This window comes from Sebastes umbrosus, chromosome 7, assembly GCF_015220745.1.
Source record: "Sebastes umbrosus isolate fSebUmb1 chromosome 7, fSebUmb1.pri, whole genome shotgun sequence".
Classification (NCBI taxonomy): domain Eukaryota; kingdom Metazoa; phylum Chordata; class Actinopteri; order Perciformes; family Sebastidae; genus Sebastes; species Sebastes umbrosus.
In genome coordinates, this window is record NC_051275.1 from 13,560,864 (window position 1) to 13,583,676 (window position 22,813).

General features: G+C 39.8%; 2 protein-coding genes across 2 annotated transcripts; one reads left to right on the forward strand and one right to left on the reverse strand.

The window, feature by feature from the left end:
- Positions 1-3,288: 3,288 nt before the first annotated feature.
- lim2.3 (lens intrinsic membrane protein 2.3) lies at positions 3,289-5,531 on the forward strand. Its single transcript, XM_037776176.1, has 5 exons — positions 3,289-3,426; positions 4,074-4,267; positions 4,883-5,032; positions 5,123-5,257; positions 5,329-5,531. Exons 2-5 carry the CDS (start codon positions 4,093-4,095, stop codon positions 5,388-5,390), a joined length of 522 nt encoding a protein of 173 aa, XP_037632104.1. The 5' UTR covers positions 3,289-3,426; positions 4,074-4,092; the 3' UTR covers positions 5,391-5,531.
- A 1,542-nt stretch (positions 5,532-7,073) lies between these two features.
- hspa8b (heat shock protein family A (Hsp70) member 8b) lies at positions 7,074-14,258 on the reverse strand. Its single transcript, XM_037775027.1, has 9 exons — positions 14,074-14,258; positions 10,711-10,920; positions 10,416-10,621; positions 9,938-10,090; positions 8,621-9,176; positions 8,317-8,519; positions 8,032-8,230; positions 7,706-7,938; positions 7,074-7,603 (listed from the first exon to the last, which is right to left on the reverse strand). Exons 2-9 carry the CDS (start codon positions 10,913-10,915, stop codon positions 7,403-7,405), a joined length of 1,956 nt encoding a protein of 651 aa, XP_037630955.1. The 5' UTR covers positions 10,916-10,920; positions 14,074-14,258; the 3' UTR covers positions 7,074-7,402.
- Between the last annotated feature and the right edge of the window lie 8,555 nt (positions 14,259-22,813).

A 22,813-nucleotide genomic window follows, 5' to 3' on the forward strand; every position in this document is an offset into this window, starting at 1 on the left:
AACATTACTCGCTGAAGAGCCCCGTCACTTCACAAGACACGGGAAACCTCTGTTGGTCTGGAGGAGCTGCAGCATTTATTTCTGCACAAACGTCCACTGTACATTCACTAGATATTCTCAGAGCTACGAAGTCTTCTGCAGTGTGTAGTGTGCGCGCATGCACGTGAAGTGGAGCGAGCTGAGTGAAGGCAAGCAGGCAGAGGAGCAGAGGAGCAGAGACTCCGGCCCTGGAGACCAAAGCTACGGTCACCCCCGCGACCTCCAGCCGCGGCTAAAACACTGTTTAACAGACGGGCTTCACTAGATATAACTTTGCGGTTTTGGTGCTTCTGTGTAGTTTATGTTGGTTTCTTGTCTGAACAGCGTAGCCACAGACAGGCGCGCATGGGACACCGACCCGAGTGATTTATACGTGTAAGAAGTTACAAACAGTCCCTTTAACTAAACTGGGGAAAAAAAGTTTGGAAACTTGTGTTTGGTGGATTATTTCTCTGTTGTTAGAATGCTAATAGTCATTGTATTTTACATGGTTGGAAAGCCTGTTAATTTACCTTCACAATGATATCCAACTTGTAAGGATCATGCATTTGTGGGATGAGCAGCACAGCTGATTATGTAGGTAGCGCCCAAGAAAAATTTGCCAAAATGCTCTGCCAATGGTAAACAATGTATTCTCATAAGGCTACCAGGAAGCCTGCAATGATTGCCCTTCACCGCCAGGCCCGTTTGTGCTGGTGTCGACAACACAGACAATGTAACCTGAACATGTGGGGGAATGTAATGTTCAGTGATGAGTCCAGGTTCTGTCTGCCAAAATCGGATGGCAGGGTCAATGGAGACGATGTGGAGAATGCTATGCTGATTGTTGCACCGATGGAGTAACAGCTTTTGGTGGGGGCAGTGTCATGGTGGGGGGTGGCATCTCCCTCTCTGGCAAAACAAGGCTTGTCATCATTGAAGGCCATCTCAATGCAGGGAGATATCAGGATGAGATTCTGCAGCCAGTGGCGATCCCATATCTCCACAATCTGGCACCTAACTTCATCCTCCAAGAAACAACGCTTGCCCCCACAGAGCCAGGGTTATCACAGACTACCTCCACAATGTGGGAGTAGAGAGAATGGAACGGCCTGCCAAGAGTCCACACCTCAACCCAATTCAACACTTGTAGGGTCAGCTTGGGCGTGCTGTACGTGTTAGAGTGACCAACACAACCACACTGGCTGACCTGCACCGAATCCTGGTTGAGGAATGGAACGCCATCCCACAGCAACGTGTGACCAGGTTGGTGACCAGCATGAGGAGGAGGTGCCAGGCTGTTGTGGCTGCGTATGGATCTTCCACCGCTACTGAGGCTCCTGACGATGTATTAAATGAATAAAGTTTAAAATAGCTAATATGTCTCGTTTGTTCCTTGTTACTGATAGAGAGTTCAATCATCCAATCCACCAAACAACTCAAAACAAGAGTCAATTCCAACAGGAGAATACACTGTTTACCATTGGCAGAGCATTTTGGCAAATTTTTCTTGGGCGCTACCCACATAATCAGCTGTGCTGCTCATCCCACAAATGCATGATCCTTACAAGTTGGACATCATTGTGAAGGTAAATAAACAGGCTTTCCAACGATGTAAAATACAATGCCAGTTAGCATTGTAACAGCAGAGAAATAATCCATGAAACACAAGTTTCCAAACTTTTTTTTCCCCAGTATATTTAGTTTTGTGTGTTTTCTGTGACATATTTGCCTCATGTATTATACAGGTAAAGTGGGGTCACATTTTCTGACGACAGCCGTCAGAAATAGTGACCTCATGTGTTGCTGGCTCTCTGCAGAGGTCACAGCTTTCGGTGTAACACCGGCCCATGTTGCGTTCAAATGCGCCGACTGTAGGAAAACAACAATGCGCATGCCCAAAACCGAAGGGACAAATTTGGTGCCAGGTGGGGCCATGGGTGGGGCTGATTACCTGCGATCTGATTGGCTGTTTGCTAAATACAGCTGATGTCACGCTCAGTAACTGGCGGAAGTTCGTATTTTGCGGTCACCACGAACAATGTGGATAAACTTCAACAGCATGTCTGTCGTTTTAAGATTAAACAGAGGCAGTTCAGGAAGTATCTTTGTATTAAACGGGATATTGCTTCAAACCAAACCTCTGGTAAAAAAATAAGCAGATTTAACGTGGTGTGGTTCTCTGGGAAAATGAACAGGTATATACCCAGCCGGATTGTCACCTGTGTTAAAGTGTGTGGGAAATGTGAAACAACGCATTATGTCGGAAAATTACATAATATCCTGGTTTTGTATCTGTGCAAGTTGTTGCCTCATTGTTTCCATCTAAAACGCCATGGAGTATGGTACACCATCAAAAAGAGACTCATTTATCACCCATAAGTCTCTCTTTCAACTCCCACTCTCTCTCTCTACAAGATGTTGCAACAAAGATAATCATTTTTATTGCAGCTTCTCCACCCAAACTGTACAAACCCGCAACTCTATTAGCCGCCCACCATATCCAGCTCATCATACTCTATCCTGCCAAATTATCTGTACGCATATTGTCCTTTTTTTTATTTATGCTGCTGGTTGTGTTCAAGTTCACTGTTATATGTTTTATTTATATAAATGTCTGAGCAGTTTGTCATCTGTGGTTATATAAATTCCCCTGCTGGGCTTACTGTGTGCCAACTAAATGACGGGGAATTTAAAAAATATGAGACTAAATGTAATGAAATCAATTTGTCTTTCCACTGGTATTATGATGGATAGAAAGGGATTAAATGCACCCTGTGTTGATTGCAATTGCTGTAGTATCTTCATGTCTGGATAAAAATATTGATTTTATATAAATGTGCAACATTGCACAGATTGAATTATGATAATTTGTACACAAGGTGGTGGATAGAATTGTATTTAAAGGCAGAAGTGACCTGATATTTACTGAAAATAATGTTGCTTTTCCATCAGCATAATATGCGGAAGGGATTTACCCAAAATACATCAACTGAAACATGATTCAAAATTAGTTTTACGCTTTTTACCACTTAAAATAATCTCTGTTAAATGAACTTTTCCATTTGCCATGGCTGTGGGTAAGCCTATATTGCAGGCCACGAGTTTACTGTGTGTGGTTGTGCAGCATTTTGAATTAAAAGCCCTGTGTCATCAGTATTACTGAGACGTGCACAGCGCTTTAACAGTTTTGTATTTTCAGCAGATTCCCTAAAACACAAAACTCATCCTCTGTGATTGGTTGTGGCTCAGCATGCTCCATTGTTCCATCAGCCCGTTTGTTCGCTTGGTTTCCTACGCACAAACAAAACTTTTCCTGCCTGTCCTGCGCAATATTGGGCTCCTCTGTGCTTTGACAACCCGAAATATTGGAATCTCTGACTTTTTTTTCTGAGGGAAAAGATAAAGGTATGCCATTAATATCAAAACATGATGTGTGAAGTGTATATGTGTGCAATATTATGTAATTTAGATAGATAAAAAGTTCTCTTTTTTTCATTGATTAGTAGTTAACCTCTTGAACTCTAAAATTCCCTTACATAAATATCCCTTTAAGTAGCTTTAAAATTGGGGAAACCCACTTTTTTTTTTACTTTTGAAACTCAAGATACTGTGTTTGTATGGACGCAGAATTGAATTTCTAATAAACAATTATTCTAGATCTGTTGTGCGTCATTTTATACACTTTTCCCTGTTGTTCAACATTACATGTGTGCTATCTTTGGAAACCTAGTGATCTTAATTAGAAATTTAAAAAAAATGATAATTAATTCTGTGGGTTTGAAAAAGGTTTTTAACTTGTCAAACTGAGCTGTCCATCATGTAAATTTCCTCTCGGTGTCATCGCCTAATGAGTGCTGTTTCTATAATCAGACATGCCGAGCTCCAGTGTAACATTTGTGGCATCCTGCTGAATGTGTTTGGATATTGTTTTATTCATATTCAGTGTTGCCCCATGCTCTGTAACAGGAAGCGCCTGCTTTAATTGGCGTAGCAGGGGCCAGATGTGTGCGAGGCCCGGGTCTGACCCACTCTGTTTTCTCTCCGCATGTCAGTCAGTGTTTTTTTGGCAGGATGTACAGCTTCATGGGAGGTGGGTTGTTCTGTGCCGGAGTCGGGAACATACTCCTCATTGTCTCCACGGCAACTGACTACTGGATGCAGTACCGTCACTCCACCAATTACATGCACCAGGGCCTGTGGCGGTATTGCGTGCCCGGGAAATGCATGACACACACAGACAGCATCGGTAAGACCTCGTTGGGGTGTCTTCCACTGCATGAGCGCAGGCAGATCCTCATTTATATTCATTAGCTTGCTGACAATCAGTCTGTGAATGCCACACTAACCCCGGATCAACACTGGGGTTACTTCCCTTTGGGGCTTTGTTGGTGGGGTGTTTAGTTAAATATGGCTGAGATTAAAATGCAAATAAGTTATCGTCATGTAAATGTTGTCAAGAAATCAACAGGTGTTTCTTTTTTGTATAGGTGCTGTATTAAGAGATTTCTACAAAGAACAATACAGCTGATTTGTGTGACTTTTAAGGAGTAGTTTGTACTTTCATTTGCACCAGTCATACATACAGTATATACTTCAGGTTTAAAAAAAATATTTTCAGTCATCTATCATAAGTTCATCAAACAAGGTGCAAATCCATTCCCAAACACTAGATGGCAAGCTGGAGCTGTCTCCTGTAGATGAAGAACAGCATGAAAAACTGTGAAAATGAAACATGCCAATGTGTGTATAAAATAGAAAAAGACTTCAAGGATTCTGAACTCTTCATATTTAGTGCTGGACATACTTTTAAAGTCTGCTTTCTCAGGTCCTTGACTTTCCCCTCGTTTCCTTTCACCCGCAGCGTACTGGGACGCCACCAGGGCCTTCATGATCCTTTCCCTGCTGGCTTGTTTCATCGGCATTGTGATCGGCGTCATGGCCTTCATCCACTACTCCTCCTTTGACGGGTTCGACAAGACATTTGCAGCTGGCATCCTCTTCTTCATCTCCTGTAAGCTCCTCCGCCACAGCTGCACGCAAAGCCTCTCTGATATAGTAAAGACCTTTTTTATCAGTTAATGATTTTATCTCCTGTGTGTAGGCTTCTTTGTGTTGCTGGCCATGGCTGTCTACACAGGAGTGACAGTGAACTACTATGGTAAACGCTATGGCAGCTGGCGATTTTCCTGGTCCTATATAATGGGCTGGGTGGCAGTGGTGCTCACATTCTTCTCAGGTAAGCATCCCTAATGAAAACACACAGGTGTGCATCGTTCTTTTCTTAATAATGTGATTGTTGTCTTCTAGGTATCTTCTACATGTGTGCCTATCGGATGCACGAATGCCCAAGAAACTCTAACTCACGCTGACCTGCCAAAGATTTCAACACACACATCAGCACTTGTCCATAATATATGGCCGAGAGGAACCGAGGAACCAATGAACTTTCCAACTACTTCCTGTTAACCTGAATATTCATGAATTAGCAAAATAAATGAGAAAAAAGAATGCATTTGTTGTCCTTGTTGTCTCTCTACATTCATACAATTTAAACAAGACTCACACAATGTTATATGATAACAGTATTGGAGCTGATACAGCTAGTTGTACTCAGGATCAGCGAATGAATTGTCATTGTAAATTGATGATAGATTTATCGGTTTGAGTAATTTTTTAAGAAAGAAAAGTTGAAATTCTCTGATTCCAGTTTCTTAAATGTGAATATTTTCTGGTTTCTTTACTCCTCTATGACAGTAAAGTGAATATATTTGAGTTGTGGACAGAACATTAAAGACATTAAAGGATGTCGTCTTGGGCTTTGGGAAACACTGATCGACATTTTTCACCATTTTCTGACATTTTATAGACCCAAACAATTAATCAATTAATCGGGAAAAATAGACAGATTAATTGACAATGAAAATAATCGTTAGTTGCAGCCCTAGTTTTTACAGTGATAAGCATTTATTGAAGGGAAAAAAATGTCTGTTACAAAGCATTCACCATAAAATGAATGTGTAATTACAATATTATAAATCAACACAGATTAATGTAATTCATTTCTTGGTGGGTTACGGCCAACAGCACAAATTTAAAACCACTTTAAAACTACTCATACCTGAACTCAACACAATACAATCCACTTAAAAAGTATAATATGCAAGAATTAACAAAAAAATAATGTATAGACTGATACAAAATGAATCCCTCTCAATCATCACTTATACTCCACTAAAAGTGTATGGTGGTGTCGGTTTCTGCAGAGACCCTGCAGCCCTCTGCCTGGGTTTTCTCTTTTCTTCTTATTTTGATTTAGTCAGGACGCTTCTGGGCGTCTGCAAACAGCCTTTGTGCCCCAGGTGGGGGTGTAACCCCCAAACCAATGACGACACGCAGGGTGTGCAGCCCGTTCAGGTGGTCAAATATCACCGCTTTGACACACCCCTCGGCTTCAGATACCGACTCACGTCCCCCTTTACTCTGTTAGATACAAAATGGCCGTATTTCACGGATGAGAATGGCTTGTGTTATGTGCATGTGTTCCAGTGATCCTCCTGCTCCTCTCTGTGCTGTGAGTGCAGCTATGATCGCTGTGTGTCTGTAGTTTGATGAGAGCAGCGCTGAGCCACAGCCAGGAAGCCTGCATTCATAAAAAATCCAGCAACTCCGCACCTTCCCGCAGAGTTAGTTGTGTTTTAGAACGTAACCGCAGGGAAACAATCAGAAAATAACATTTAATTTCTCAGATTCGCTGCTTTGTTCTCACTAACTCCGCTCTCTCTCTTCAGTCACTCTATAGATCACTCGACCATCGCAGCTCTATCTCTCTCGGCTTGTTGAGCTGTGGCCAACTTTGAATGTGGTGTGTTTACAAACACTGTTACTTATTGTACCTTTAATGAATTACTTAATATTAATTAATAATTCTGATAAAATATGATGTGCGTAGTAGAGCAGATGTATATTATATACTGTAACACCTAAAATCAATATTAGAATAAGATGTAATGCCAGCTGTTGTAATTGAGGTTATGACAAAGATGAGAGATTAGTCCAAGTTCGAAAAAATCCTTTATTTAGTTTCATTTTTGCAAAGTACTCATAACCGACTCAGAAAGAAAATCACACGGTGGTAATACAAACATTAACTGGTTTAACTGGACGCAACACAGCCGCTTGAAAAGACCACCTACCAGAAAAGCCACAGTGAAAGAAGTGTTAAGCCTTAAGCCTGGCGTACAAAAATGATCAAAACATCCCAAACGGGCGTGGTTAATGGTTCCGAGTATAACAATTAAGATATTATGACTGTGATCACCCTCCACACCAACCTCTAAAGAGGAAAGAGAACAAGCACATGCAAATTTGGTAAACCCCCTAGTTAGTCGACCTCCTCGATGGTGGGTCCGGAGGACGCTCCCCCTCCTCCAGGAGCGCTGCCGGCTCCGGGGAAGCCGCCTGGCATCCCACCTGGCATCCCACCGGGCACCCCCCCTGCATTCTGGTACAGCTTGGTCATGATGGGGTTACACAACTTCTCCAACTCCTTCTGCTGGTGCTCCAACTCGTCTTTTTCTGCAGACTGAGAAAAGGGAAGAAGAAGTTAAGTATCAATCTGATGCCAACCCGACAATATTTTTATGCTGCCAAAGTTTACAACCACAAAACTTTATCTAATTCCTACCTGGTTTCTATCCAGCCAGCTGATGACCTCGGTACACTTCTCCACAATCTTCTGTTTGTCCTCGTCGCTGATCTTGTCCTTCAGCTTCTCGTCCTCCACAGTGGACTTCATATTGAAGGCATACGACTCCAGACCGTTCTTGGCAGTCACCTTCTCTCTCTGCACTTCGTCCTCGGCCTTGTACTTCTCTGCTTCCTGGACCATATGCTCAATGTCCTCCTTGCTCAAGCGACCTGACGGATTAATTTGTTATAATTAACACAAGGCTGAATATAGTCAAATTTTCGCAAGTAAGATACGGCGTAAAAAGTTCTTCTTCAGGTTACCTTTGTCGTTGGTGATGGTGATCTTGTTTTCCTTCCCGGTGCTCTTGTCCGCCGCAGACACGTTCATGATGCCGTTGGCGTCAATGTCAAAGGTCACCTCAATCTGAGGAACACCTCGGGGTGCGGGGGGGATTCCAATCAGCTCAAATTTGCCCAAAAGGTTGTTGTCTTTGGTCATGGCCCTTTCGCCCTCAAACACCTGCAGACATAACATCAGGTCAACACATCAATAAAGATTTATTTTACTCTAAAATAATTCTCTTTAGCTAAATATGGTGGTCGTACCTGAATGAGCACACCGGGCTGGTTGTCTGAATAGGTGGTGAAAGTCTGGGTCTGCTTCGTGGGGATAGTGGTGTTCCTCTTGATGAGAACGGTCATGACTCCTCCAGCAGTCTCAATGCCCAGAGACAACGGGGTCACATCCAGCAGCAGCAGATCCTGCACATTCTCCGATTTGTCGCCTGACAGGATGGCTGCCTGCACAGCTGCACAACAAATGGTTGTTGGATTTAGAGTTTTACATTTGTAGCTAATTTCACTACAAACTTGTTACCACTATATTTATGAACATAAAGGGGGGTTATACCTGCACCATAGGCCACTGCTTCATCAGGGTTAATGCTCTTGTTGAGCTCCTTCCCGTTGAAAAAGTCCTGCAGCAGCTTCTGGATCTTGGGAATACGAGTGGAACCTCCAACCAGGACGATGTCGTGGATCTGAGCCTTGTCCATCTTGGCGTCACGGAGAGCCTTTTCCACAGGCTCCAGGGTTCCTCGGAACAGGTCTGCGTTCAGCTCCTCGAATCGGGCCCTGGTAATTGAGGTGTAGAAATCGACTCCTTCGTACAGAGAATCGATTTCAATGCTGGCCTGGGTGCTGGATGACAAGGTGCGCTTGGCCCTCTCACACGCCGTGCGCAGGCGACGCACCGCCCTCTTGTTGTCGCTGATTTCTTTCTTGTACTTGCGCTTGAACTCGCCGATGAAGTGGTTGACCATGCGGTTGTCGAAGTCTTCTCCTCCCAAGTGGGTGTCGCCTGCTGTGGACTTGACCTCGAAGATGCCGTCTTCAATAGTCAAGATGGAGACGTCGAACGTGCCGCCGCCCAGGTCAAAGATGAGGACGTTTCTCTCCGCTCCAACCTGTAGTTTGAAATTATTTCATTGATTGTAATTTGAGTATTGGATACATCCACCTTCAGTTGACATTTTTGGGCTTTTTTCAAAACCTCACATTAAAAGTCTACATTACTTCGGTACTAAAATATCACATGTTGGACTCAAAGTATACATAAAACTGTCAAAAAGAAATTCACCGCAATACAATCACACAAAAATTGTATTTTATAGAAAACTGAAGCCTGAAGCTCGGGACACAGCCCGCATGAGCAGCGCATGGCGGCCATTTCACTTCATTATAAATGTAATTTATATTTATTTATGACAGAAAAGGTTGAGAACCATGGGGTAATTTGTAAATAATAGTAATAATCCACAATTAAAACATGGTACTTTATTCTTTCATGGAGTCCTGCAAATCACTGCATTTTCTACAACACTGTCATGTCAATATTTCAGAATAAAATTCTCATGTTGATTTAAAAAGAAATCTTTACTTTTTTGATGTCTGTGTCAAATTCTACATATATAGACATTGAAACTGTAGTAATGTTGCTGTTATGACGTCAATATTCTGTCAAAAGATCATTTTCACTGTCTGTTGTTGCTGTGAAACGTGCGCAGCTCTCTGTAAAAATAGGCGAGATCTCGAATCTCTAGAAGAGACGCACCTGAGCCGCGCTGCTCACGCTGGCAGTGTGACTGCTCTAACTTAAAAAAACAACAGGTTCCGCAGCCGCCATGCACTGCTGACGTTCCCTGTGTGGCCTTTAGGAATATTTTACCTTTTTATCCAGGCCATACGCGATAGCAGCAGCAGTCGGCTCGTTGATGATACGAAGTACATTAAGCCCAGAAATGGTGCCTGCATCTTTGGTGGCCTGGCGCTGAGAGTCATTGAAGTAGGCAGGCACAGTCACGACTGCATTGTTTACAGTCTGCAAGAAGAAAAATGGTTACAAATTGCAGCAGTTAATGAGACATAAAATACATCCTCAACTTTAAAATGACAGTTTTTAATCATATTTAATGAAATTAGAGCTCATAGATCCCTAGTCTATTCGAACACTATAACTGTCGTAAACAGACACACAAACAGTGCAGGGTTCGGTTTAATATTTCATGTTTTGAGGGTGACATAGCAGTCATACCACTGTAGTAGAAGCAGAGAAAATGTGTCTGTGCACTTGAAGAATATATTTTTGTGAGGTGTGTTACTCATGCAAATCTCCCCTTTTGTAAACAAACAACAAACAGGTGTACCTTTCCGAGGTACGCCTCTGCAATCTCCTTCATTTTAATCAGCACCATGGAGGAGATCTCCTCTGGGTAGAAGGACTTGGTCTCGCCCTTGTACTCCACTTGTACTTTGGGGCGCGTGGAATCATTAATGACTTGAAATGGCCAGTATTTCATGTCTGACTGGACAACGGCGTCATCAAACCGACGTCCAATGAGACGCTTTGCATCTGAAAGGACAATAAAAAAATGCAATAAATGAGCAGAAAGATGATATTAAACTAATAATACTTTAATAATTTAGAAAACTGTTTCATACCGAAAACTGTGTTGTTGGGGTTCAGGGCCACTTGATTCTTGGCTGCATCCCCGATCAGCCTCTCGGTGTCAGTGAAGGCAACATAACTGGGTGTGGTCCTGTTTCCCTGGTCGTTGGCAATGATCTCAACTTTGCCATGCTGAAACACTCCTACACAGGAGTAGGTAGTGCCCAGGTCAATGCCGACTGCTGGTCCCTTGGACATGGTTCCTGAGAGTGTGAAAATGATCAGCTGTTAATCATATATTGGCACGAAACTGAAAATCTGGGTATATATATGACGGATGATGTTACTGTGGGTGGCCACCACGATGCACATTTGTCGTATGGTGTGTAATGAGGCTATTATCAGGGTCTGAGCAGCTCAAACAGAAGTGGAAACAGTGAGGTGAAGGTCCACAGCACCTGTTTTCAAGCCTCCCATGTTTGACAGCTTGGCAACGGCTGCATTTATTATGGTAACAACAGACAACAGCCATGAGAGGGCCTTTTTAAGACGCAGGTTTTCTAGAACCAGACTGAACTGACATTTCATCATTATTTTATCATTAAGTTGATCAACTGAAAATGATTAACCCATTATTTTTTATAGCATTTTTCAAGAAGAAAATGCTAAACCATGTCTGATTTGAGCGTCCCAATTTTCTGCTGTTATTTGTCTTCTATGATCGTAAATTTAAAATCTTTGGGTTTGAGACAAAACAAGTGATTAGAATATGTCAGCTTGGGCTGTGGGACATTGCTATTTGATTATATAATATCCATATTAAATACCATTTGAACTGAACTTGAGCTGGATTTACTAGTTAACGAGATAATTTGCGGAGTAAAACCATATCAAAACTGGAAAATTAGCTGATGTAAAAAAATAAATAAAAAAAAAAGACCTATGTTTACTGTTGCTACAGCAGCAGTCCATCAATATAGTGTAATGTTAAGCCACATGGGAGGTCATTGCAGCTAACCTAGTTCTCGTACTGGGGGGGAGGGGAGGACTCCTCTAGTGGAGCATACTGTGGGGCCATTGCAGGGAAGTGCACATGACGGGGTTATAAAGAAAATGCAAATCAGAGCTGAAACACTCAGCCGTATAATTGATAAGTCGATCAGAAAATGAATCTGCCACTATTTTCATAATCAGTTAAATGCTTCTATCATTTTTCAAGCAAAAATGTTTAACTGTTTTTTGGTTCCAGCTTTTCAAATGTTAAGATTTGCTGCTTTCCCCCCTATCTTATCTTTTTATTTATTTATTTGTTATTATTATTTGTTATCTTTATTATTATTATTATTATTGTTTGGTATTTTTTATTTTTGTTGTGTTATTTTAATTGTCTGATTTCATTTGTCTCATTGCAGTTCTGAAATGCTTTAATCCTGGTTCAACCATGTACAGTAAAAGCACTTACATAGTGTATTATTATTATTATTATTGTCATCATTTAAAAACAATAAAACAGTGGAAAGCATGAATTTTGGCTCTGGGAACTTGTGATGACCTGGTTTTAACTATTTTCTGATATTTTATAGTCTAAATTCATATTTGATTAATTGGTAATGAAAATAAAAGTTTTTGTTAGGGAAGAAAAGCAGGTGGTGCTCATCAAGCCAAAAATATCAGTCAAATCATAAATGTGTTAGCTGATGCATCTTGTTTTTTGCACTATCCCATTTGCTGATGTACACTGCAAATTTCCCCACTGCAGGACTAATAAAGAAATATCTTATCTTATCTAAATATGAGGAAATCTACCTTACTGCCAAGCCCTGTGTCTTCTGTGCAAAATCAAACTTGCATTTCTGTATTTGCAAAACAGAAACTAATGAGAAACATGCAATATGATGTTTTAGTTTATGTTCTGTTCTGTACTGTTATTTCACCAGTATTGGTAATGTCGTTAAAAGGTAGTTTGGTTTGTGAGCAAGGGCGGATGGGGGAGGTTATGAAGCAATAGTGGTGCCAGCCACAGAGCAGTAGCAGAGTTAATAGTGGAGCAGGAAGCAGGGTTACTAGTGGAGCAGGAAGCAGGGTTAATAGTGGAGCAGGAAGCAGGGTTACTAGTGGAGCAGGAGCAGGGTTACTAGTGGAGCAGGAGCAGGGTTACTAGTGGAGCAGGAGCAGGGTTACTAGTGGAGCAGGAAGCAGGGTTAATAGTGGAGCAGGAGCAGGGTTACTAGTGGAGCAGGAAGCAGGGTTAATAGTGGAGCAGGAGCAGGGTTACTAGTGGAGCAGGAGCAGGGTTACTAGTGGAGCAGGAAGCAGGGTTAATAGTGGAGCAGGAGCAGGGTTACTAGTGGAGCAGGAGCAGGGTTAATAGTGGAGCAGGAGCAGGGTTACTAGTGGAGCAGGAGCAGGGTTAATAGTGGAGCAGGAGCAGGGTTACTAGTGGAGCAGGAAGCAGGGTTAATAGTGGAGCAGGAGCAGGGTTAATAGTGGAGCAGGAAGCAGGGTTACTAGTGGAGCAGGAGCAGGGTTAATAGTGGAGCAGGAGCAGGGTTAATAGTGGAGCAGGAGCAGGGTTACTAGTGGAGCAGGAAGCAGGGTTACTAGTGGAGCAGAAGCAGGGTTAATAGTGGAGCAGGAAGCAGGGTTAATAGTGGAGCAGGAAGCAGGGTTAATAGTGGAGCAGGAGCAGGGTTAATAGTGGAGCAGGAAGCAGGGTTAATAGTGGAGCAGGAGCAGGGTTAAAGTGGAGCACGTGGTGCTGCATTGTTAGCTTAAAGCTATCTTATCAGCAGCAGTACAGAGTACATGAGGGAGTGGCCTCTTCACAGTTCAGGAAGGAACTTTCTAGATCTTTTTCTATTTCACTTCCTTGTAACTTGCACATGAATCACCAGCCATTATATAACCTCTACTGCACAATGACGCGCATCACTCCAGCGCATACTAGCAACACGTGCTAGCAGCATTGTGTCATACCCGTTAGCAACTCTCGTGTTAAATACATTACAACAAGTTTAAAGCATCATTTAATAAGAGACGTTAGTGTACATTACGTTGTGTAGCTGTATTTCAGTAAAAGCACATAGATACCGACACTAGTTTAATTCATTTTTTGCCTTAACGTAAAGTTAGCAGCCGTTGACGCAGATTGACGTAGTTAACGTTCCACGAGGTAACGTTAATAACGTAAAGTGAACAGCCGTTGACGCAGATTGACGTAGTTAACGTTCCACGAGTTAACGTTATCAACGTAAAGTGAGCAGCCGTTGCCGCAGATTGACGTAGTTAACGCTCCACTAGTTAACGTTATCATCGTAAAGTGAGCAGCCGTTGACGTGGTTAACGTTCCACGAGGTAACGTCTATGTGCTCAGTAAAAGGTTACTACAGTGCATTCATCGTCTAGCTAATACTCACCTCCGTTGAGTTCAGAGTTGGTCGTTTAATCGGATTTATCACTAAAAGTGGTTATTACTATTAATACTGCCGGCTGTGTTGAGTCTCTCTCGATGTGACGGTCCCCTGAGCCTCGCAGTCGGTCTCTGTGTGTCCGTCTGTCTGTGTGGGAGCGGCCGCCTCCTCCACTAAACACCCCCTCAGAACTCTCTAGAACACAGGAGGAGCGATGCTGGCCAATCAGCGTCCAGGAGGAGCGATGCTGGCCAATCAGCGTCCAGGAGGAGCGATGCTGGCCAATCAGCGTCCGTCATACCACCGCCTTCAGAAACGGGCCAATCAAAAAGTACTGTTGCACAATTCCTCAGCAGTTGCTACCCAGATTGTAAAATATATGATGGCTCCTATCTTTCAGACACTGACTGATTACTGCGGTGGAGGAAGTCTCACATCTACATTTACTCCAGTAAAAAGTAGAAACAAGTATAGAAATACTATATGTAAAAATCCTGCATTCAAACTATTACTAAATTAAGGCAAGGCAAGGCAGCTTTGTTTAAAAAAACTCCTCAAACACCACTTGTTCATCAAGGCCTATGATCTCAGCTGACTCTTCCTTCACATCACTCTTTTAATTACTTTGCTATAGTTACTCTGTGTTATTTATTAGAATGATTTTTGTGTGCCCCCTTTGTAAAGCGTCCTTGGGTTTCTGAAAGGTGCTATATAAGTCCAATTTGTTATTATTATTATTATTATTATTATTATTTGTAGAGCACATTTCAGCAACAGTGCTTTACATAAACATTCAAGAACATTAAGACATAATTAAAACAGTTATAAAAACATAAACACATTGAAGATTAGAAAATAAACAAGTTAAAAATAAAAGCAAGGATAGAAGCTAAAATAGAGAGTAAAAGCTCTATTGCAGTATAAGATCATAATCTGGTTTAATAAAAGGCAGCAGCAAACAGAAAAGTTTTAAGCTTTGATTTAAATAACTCAGAGTTGGAGTTGGTCCTGCAGGTTTCTGGGAGCTTGTTCCAAATATTTGGTGCATAAAAACTGAACGCTGCTTCTGCATGTTTAGTTCTGACTCTGGGGACACTAAGCAGACCTGATCCAGATGACCTGAGAGGTCTGGATGGTTCATAACATAGCAGAAGATCAGAAATGTTTTTTTGGCCCTAAACCATTTAGTGCTTTGTAAACCAGCAGGAGTATTTTGAAATCAATTCTCTGAGAGACAGGGAGCCAAAGTAACTTATAATTAAATCTGTCAAAATACACGTAGTGGAGTAAAAATTAGCTTCCAAAATGTGGTGGAGGAGAAGTATAAAGTAGCCTAAAATGGAAATACTCAAGTACAAAATTGTACTGAAGTACAGTACTTAAGTAAATATACTTAGTTACATTCCACCACTGCTAATGCCACGTTTTAAAAATACTCCATCACATGTAAAAGTCCTGCATTGAAAATATTACTTCAACTAAGTACAATTATTTAAGTAGTGTACTAAAGTACTATTTTCAGGTACTTGTACTTTACGAGATGCACCGATCCAACTTTTTCAGTCCCGATACCGATAGCGATACCTGGGCTTTTGGTATCTGCTGATACCGAGTGCCGTTCCGATACTAGTGTATAATTAATAAGCTGTATACATCACTGTGTGGAAGTGACTGAGATCATTCTTTTATGTGTAAGGCAACATCAGGCTTGACTTAAACATTGTTTTCTTAACTTTGTAAAACAAAATGTCACAAATAATTAAATTTTTAAAATTTTATTTATACAAATTGAATTGTTATTTATTATCAAAGTAATAAATCCTACACCAGCAACTTGGTAAAAAATCTTCAAAATCAACAGAATTTGTATTTATTATTTAAATAATAAATCGTACACCAGTGACTTGGTAAAAAATCTTCAAAATTAACAGGAATTACAATTCAAGAATAAACCTTTTTATTGGAGCAAAACAAATTGGTCTACATTTAAACAGGAATTAAAATTCCAGTATGTAATGTATATAGTATATAAACATCGGATCCATTGTCACCGATACCCGATCCAGCTATTTGAGTCATTATCGGCCTGATATCCGATCCGGTATCGGTGCATCCGTAATTAATATGTATACTAAGAGCATCGCTAATGTTGCAGCTGGTAATATAGGGCTGATTTTTAATTACTTTATATACAGCTGGGTAGCTTAATCTATAATATTTCATCATCATCTATTATTTGATCTATAGTCTGTATTAATAATCTGAATCTTCAAAGTAATATATATAAAGATGTTAAAATGGAGTAAAAATTGGCTTCCAAAATGTGGTGGAGTAGATGTATAAAGTAGCATAAAATGGAAGTACTTTAGTAAAAATACTTAGTTACATTCCACCACTGCTAATGCCACGTTATAAAATATTCCATTACATGTAAAAGTCCTGCCTTGAAAATGTTACTTCAACTAAGTACAGTTATTCAAATACTGTACTTAAGTACAATTTTGAGGTACTTGTACTTGAGTATTTCCATTGTATGCTTCTTTACTTATACTTTACTACATTTCAGTAAAGTATATGAAGTAATTAACATTAGCTTAACTTTGATCAACAACAAACTTGAAATACCACTTACATATTAATACATAAATAATAATGATCCAATAATATAATAGTAGTAGTAGTAGTTCTGCATTGAAAATATTACTTCAACTAAGTACATTATTCAAGTACTGCACTTAAGTAAAGTTTGGGGGAACTTAAGTATTTCCATTTTATGCTTCTTTACTTACTGTACCCTTTACTAAATTTCAGAGAGAAATGTACTTCATTACATTTATTTAAGAGCTATAGTCACTGGTTACTTTTCAAATTTAGATTTCACATACCAAACATAATCAATTTATATAATATGATCCAATATTACAGATTAAACTTCTAAAGGTACATGAAGTGGTTAACTTTATATAATAATAATAATATAATAGTAGCCTCTGTATTGTGAGTACTTTTACTTTTGATACTTTAAGTAAATTGTTTTGGTTATACTGCTGTACTTTTACTTAAAAGAAATTTTGAATACAGGACTTTTACTTGTAATTGAGTATTTTTATACTGGGGTATTGCAACTTTCACTTAAGTAAGTGATTTTAATACTTATGCAACACAGATTAAAAGTATGTACGCATAATCAGAAATATGTACTTAAAGTACATAGGCATACTAAAAGTAAAAGTACTCAGAAAAATGGCCCCAGTGACTCTTATACTATTACATATTATAACCAGTGGCAGAAGAAGTACTCAGATGCTTAACTTAATACATTATTATCAGTATACAAAAGCATTTTAAGCAAAATGTACTTAAAGTATCAGAAGTAAAAGTACTCATTATGCAGAATGGCTCCTTTTACAGTGTTGTATTATTATAGAATATTATGTTACTCTGTTTGTATGACTAACAAATACATGTAAGAGCATTTAAAGTTGTGGTTCATCAATGTGTTGCCAATTTTAGATACTTTGTATTTGTATGTCTGTATACTTTGTATTATACTGGGTATATTAGTAGTATAGTATTTCATCATATAATATAAGCATTTCATATGTTTTTATGTAAAAAGTAATTATAAGTGTCAAATAAATGTAATGGGGTAAAAAGTACATCTCCCTCTTAAATGTCGTGGAGTAGAAGTATAAAGAGTACAACAATATTATATAACTAATGTATGCATATACTTGTAGTTGAGTTAACTGCATATGTCATATGTAACAGTAATATTTAAGTACTGTATAGATTTTGAGGTACTTCACTTGATTTTGTTCTATTTTCTGCTACTTGATACTTCTACTTTACTACATTTTAAAAGGAAATATTGTATTTTTTTACTCCACCATATTTATCTGGCAGCTATAATTACTTTGTAGATTAAAATTTAGCATAAGAAACATATGATGAGTTTATAAAATGTGATGCATCATTATCTCACAGTACCCAACAGTATATCAAGTAGTTCAAATTAGCTTCACCTGGACCAACAGGATTAAAATGCTGCTTACATATGTATCAGTCATAGTAATCCCATAATACTATATAGTACATAGCACTCTGAGAGGGGTCGTTGTATTATGAGTAATACTAAAACTTAAAGTATTTCAGCTTTTGAAAGCATGACTTGTAATGGACTACTTCTTCCACCACTGAAGAAGGAGAGTTCAAAAGAGGACAGAAAAGCTTAACCACACCTAGTCCCAGGTTAAAACCCATGAAGTCACTTTATAAGCAAAAAGGACACTGAAATATAGTCTAATATCTCTAACAAATACCTGATCTGACGTGCAACACCAAATATTCTTGAGAACAGATACTGAGATCCCAGAAAAACAAAAAGTGGGTCACAGATGATCCAGTTTTATAACAAACCCTGGGAGTGGCCTGATGTGACTTTTTTTTAAAAAAAGGGCTCCTCCAATGTTACTGTCAGAACTTGTTTTCATACTGCTCAGGTGTTTGATAGTGTGACTCACCGTACAGCATGTACTGACAGTCAATAGCTGTTGCTGAAAGGAAGTCTATTATTCAATAAGCAGATAGAACCAGAGCAACACAACCTCCTCACCACGCCAAATAGATAGAGCCAGAGAAACACAACCTCCTCTCCACCTAAACAAATAGAGCCAGAGCAATACGACCTCCTCACCACGCCAAATAGATGGAGCCAGAGCAACACAACCTCCTCTCCACACCAAATAAATAGAGCCAGAGCAACACAACCTCCTCTCCATGCCATATAGATAGAGCCAGAGCAACACGACCTCCTCTCCACCTAAACAGATAGAGACAGAGCAACACGACCTCCTCTCCACACCAAATAGATAGAGCCAGAGCAACACGACCTCCTCTCCACCTAAACAGATAGAGACAGAGCAACACGACCTCCTCTCCACACCAAATAGATAGAGCCAGAGCAACACGACCTCCTCTCCACCATGGAACTTTAAAAGAGGACTGGATTTTTTTGTTTTTAAGTCACAGTTGCTTGGTAATGTAAATGTATGTTACCCAGGCCAATAAACCCCCTTGGACTGAATTAAATTGATAGAGAAGCTAAAATAATAGTAAATAAATAAAATGTTGCTAATTTCACATTCATTTTTGAGCTGGCAATAGCTTGTTTGGAGCTTTCTGGATGCGAAAAGGCAGGAAGATCTGAATGAGAAGGGTGAACATTATAATTTATTTTGGCACTCAAGTTGCCAAACTATCCTGTGAATTCTCAGGTTGTTTTGTGTCTGCACAGGCCATGAGGCTGCTGACTATTCCTTATTGTTTGGAGTACCAACATATACATGATTTTATGAAAACATTAGCTGTTCAACATGGCCTTGTGTTATGGGATTTAGGCTGTTTAAGAACTGTATTTTTCACTGCGATGTCCCCAAGAGCCCCTTCAGTGGATGAGTATTGAATTGCCTTTGCTGTTACGAGACATAGAGACGAGACACTTGTTTTGTCCCCTGAGACTTCAAGTGACAGCCATTCTTGTCTCAATGTAAACATCCATGGATGTCTTTGTTCCCATTGAGAGTATGTGAAGTCTATTATTCCTCACATGTCTGAGAGTCACATTCATGGACACATGAGAGTATTATGTACAGAGGAGTGGCATTGTTGCAAAGTGTAAGGGATGCTCATTCATTACCTAAACATTACACAGCGAGCCAGATGAGACGTATAGATGGAGTTGTTCTGTGCTGGTAATAAAGACTTATTGGAGTTTAATAATTGTTGATATACACACCAAGATCCCTCTTTTCTTTATGGTTGTCCTGGAAAAACAGCAAGTACACACACACAACTTCAGAGTTGGGTGATAATTCCCTTTCACATCCAGTTATGTGATTCATTGTTAATAAAGACAATTAATTGTTGACTCTAAATTGCCCGTAGATGTGAACGTGAGTGTGAATGGTTGTCTGTCTCTATGTGTCAGCCCTGTGATAGGCCTGCTACCTGTCCAGGGCGTACGTTGCCTACACCCAATGTCAGCTGGGATCGGCTCCAGCCCCTCCGCGACCCCTAACGGGATAAGCAGTTGTAGATGATGATGGATGGTAACCTACTTAACTGCAGTAGCTTTTTTTTTTCTGGCCACTTGGGGGCAGTACAAACAAGTTGTGAACACTAGATTGACAGATAATCATCGTTTAAGTTGATATGGCGAACCTGTTGGCAAACAGTTGCTTATTTACACATCCAGCTGTTATGGATAAACATTAGCATTCATTTGGAGTCGTGTTTCTGGTCACCTGATGATGGTAAGTCCAATATTCGCTCACTTTTAGCTCTGTTTTTGGTCTCTACCAACTCCTGAAGAAAATATCTAGCTCTTTAGCTGCTAAATAAACTGTGTCTGACTGCTGTTTGGTGCTGAGCAGGTATAGTGTACAGTGGGTGTACAGTGGATACACTTTCTAAATTAGGATACAGTATGTCAAACATACCTTTGGCATTTCTGTAAGCTGGGTCTTACAATCCACGCGTCTCAGCAAAGCTAATAATACACACTATTGGTTTACTCCATTCCCAGGCTACACAGGGATACAGCGTTATTTTAACTTGCGTTTTCTTTTCTAATTCAGGTTAAAATTGAGGTTAAGCTTATCCTCAAATGGTCAAAGTCATTGTTTTTCACATTCAAGCTGAGTCATGAGTCAGCCTTTGGATTCTTTAAAGAACTACATTTGTGTGAACTGTATTTAAAAAAACCTTCAAACCCAACTGTATCCGCTCCATTTAATATGAATCATTTGTGTTTTTGATTATCTATCCTGACCTTAATCTGCCACCGGCCTGTACTGAGTTAATATCATTATTCCCCAAGGGTGACCACATGTTCTGCCTCTGGGTCCAAGTTTTGAAGAATTGTGCCCTCAGTAACACTCATGGCATAGCTTGCAGACAAACAAAAGGGAGATTAAAACTGGCATTTGACATCGGATACGACTAAAGTAATCTAACAAGCACCTTTTTCAGGCTGTATCCTGATGATGCATTGTGATGCTATTCTTTAGGGACCCAAGTTACTCAGGAGTCCCTTTCGTGGCGTGAATCTTCACAAAAGACTTTGGATTTCTCTCAGATAGGTGTGTCTTTTATCCGCAGACTGTACAAAACAGCCCTGAAATTTTGTATTTACAGTTTACGGCCTGAGGCCATAACAAAAACTGATCCATTACAAAACTTGCACTCGGAAGAACAATAAATGAGACTTTTATCACATATCAAGATTTCTAAAGAGGACACTTGTGATCTGATCACTGATCCTGCTCTTTCATAGTCTTAAGAAAAATAAAACACTGTTTGTGTGTATACATTATGGCTTCCTATGCAACGCAATCCCTGCACATACCCAAGACAGCAATCAAGTGTTTTTCCATTGCACGGCATCATTACCAGCCATTAACCTGGCATTGCCCCGCATCTAAAGTTATATCTTATGCCAGAACAAATGTGAGATGATTGCTAATGCATTACTGGAAGTTTTAAAGCTGACTGCTGTGAATGTGGCAACAAGAAGACACAAAGTCAGAAACAATCTGACGCCCTGCTGATAAACATCCATATTCCAGTACATTAGCCTACACTTTAGAAAAGCAAACTATAGACTACACAATTTAGTCTTTAGTACATCCAAGAATCACATTTTTAGTTAAAAATCTCTCAAGAAAAAAGCACCCAGTTTCAATTTCCTGTATCTTTCTTTAAATAACATGCTGACCTCATTGAGGATTGGCACACGCTACAATAAATTCTCTTTGCTGAAATCAATATCGTCACATTAATAATACAACCAAGATGTGGACATGCGGCATGGAGATTGCAAATTAACAAATAAGATCAAAAACAAGCTTGGACCACTGGAAGCACTCTTTTCATTCCTTTTTTTGTGACACATTATAAATAGTAGTCACTTGAAAGGTATTTAAATGTCAACATTTGAATCCAGAAAGTATGTTTAATTATTTCAGAGTAATAGATTGAACTTGTTTGATTAATTAAACAATAAATTACAATAATGGTAATGCTGATTAAGAAATGCTCATCTTGGATGATTGTTTCCACCAAGTGACAAATGACTTATAAAACCCCGGTATTTTCTTGACAAATCCACTTTGTATATCTATGTGGAGAAACTAGCAGTATTTGATATTATTAACAACCAGTACATTGTGGCGGAGAGCTGGCTGTGGCTTCCAAGAAACTTAAAAAAAACTACAGGTTACAATCAATAGAGGGTGAACTGGAGTTGACATCTTGAAATATGTGGGGAGAAAAACAAGCTTATAGTCATTCAAATTCAAAATGCATGTAAAATATTGAGAAAAATGAAGATGTTAAAAGCCCAACTCATGTTACACTATTGTGTGAGACGTCCCTCACACGCCCCTGCAGGGGCGACAGTATAAATACAGGGATCTGGTCTCCGATAGCGAGACAGAAAATGAAGACTTACAGGTGAGTCGCTGCAATAACTTCATCACCTCTTTTTCCTGGTAGTTTCATACTGTCGGTTATTGAATTGTATTGTATTGTATTGTATGAAAAACTACAAACTATTTAAATTTGTAAAAGGATTTTTTAGAACGGAGAAAAATACAGTTTACAAATACTATGAATTCAAATCAAACTTGACACAAAATACGATATAATTTTAGGGTCTTTATGTGATCAATAGTGGCAAGTTTAT

Excerpts from the sequence above, each read along its gene's own strand:
- lim2.3 (XM_037776176.1), top strand. The coding sequence starts at position 4,093 with ATGTACAGCTTCATGGGAGGTGGGTTGTTCTGTGCCGGAGTCGGGAAC. Across the intron at positions 5,033-5,122 it reads CATCCTCTTCTTCATCTCCT|GCTTCTTTGTGTTGCTGGCC; the intron begins GTAAGCTCCTCC and ends TCCTGTGTGTAG. Across the intron at positions 5,258-5,328 it reads GGTGCTCACATTCTTCTCAG|GTATCTTCTACATGTGTGCC; the intron begins GTAAGCATCCCT and ends GTTGTCTTCTAG.
- hspa8b (XM_037775027.1), bottom strand. The coding sequence starts at position 10,915 with ATGTCCAAGGGACCAGCAGTCGGCATTGACCTGGGCACTACCTACTCC. Across the intron at positions 7,939-8,031 it reads CACCATCACCAACGACAAAG|GTCGCTTGAGCAAGGAGGAC; the intron begins GTAACCTGAAGA and ends TTAATCCGTCAG. Across the intron at positions 7,604-7,705 it reads GCTGGCTGGATAGAAACCAG|TCTGCAGAAAAAGACGAGTT; the intron begins GTAGGAATTAGA and ends CCCTTTTCTCAG.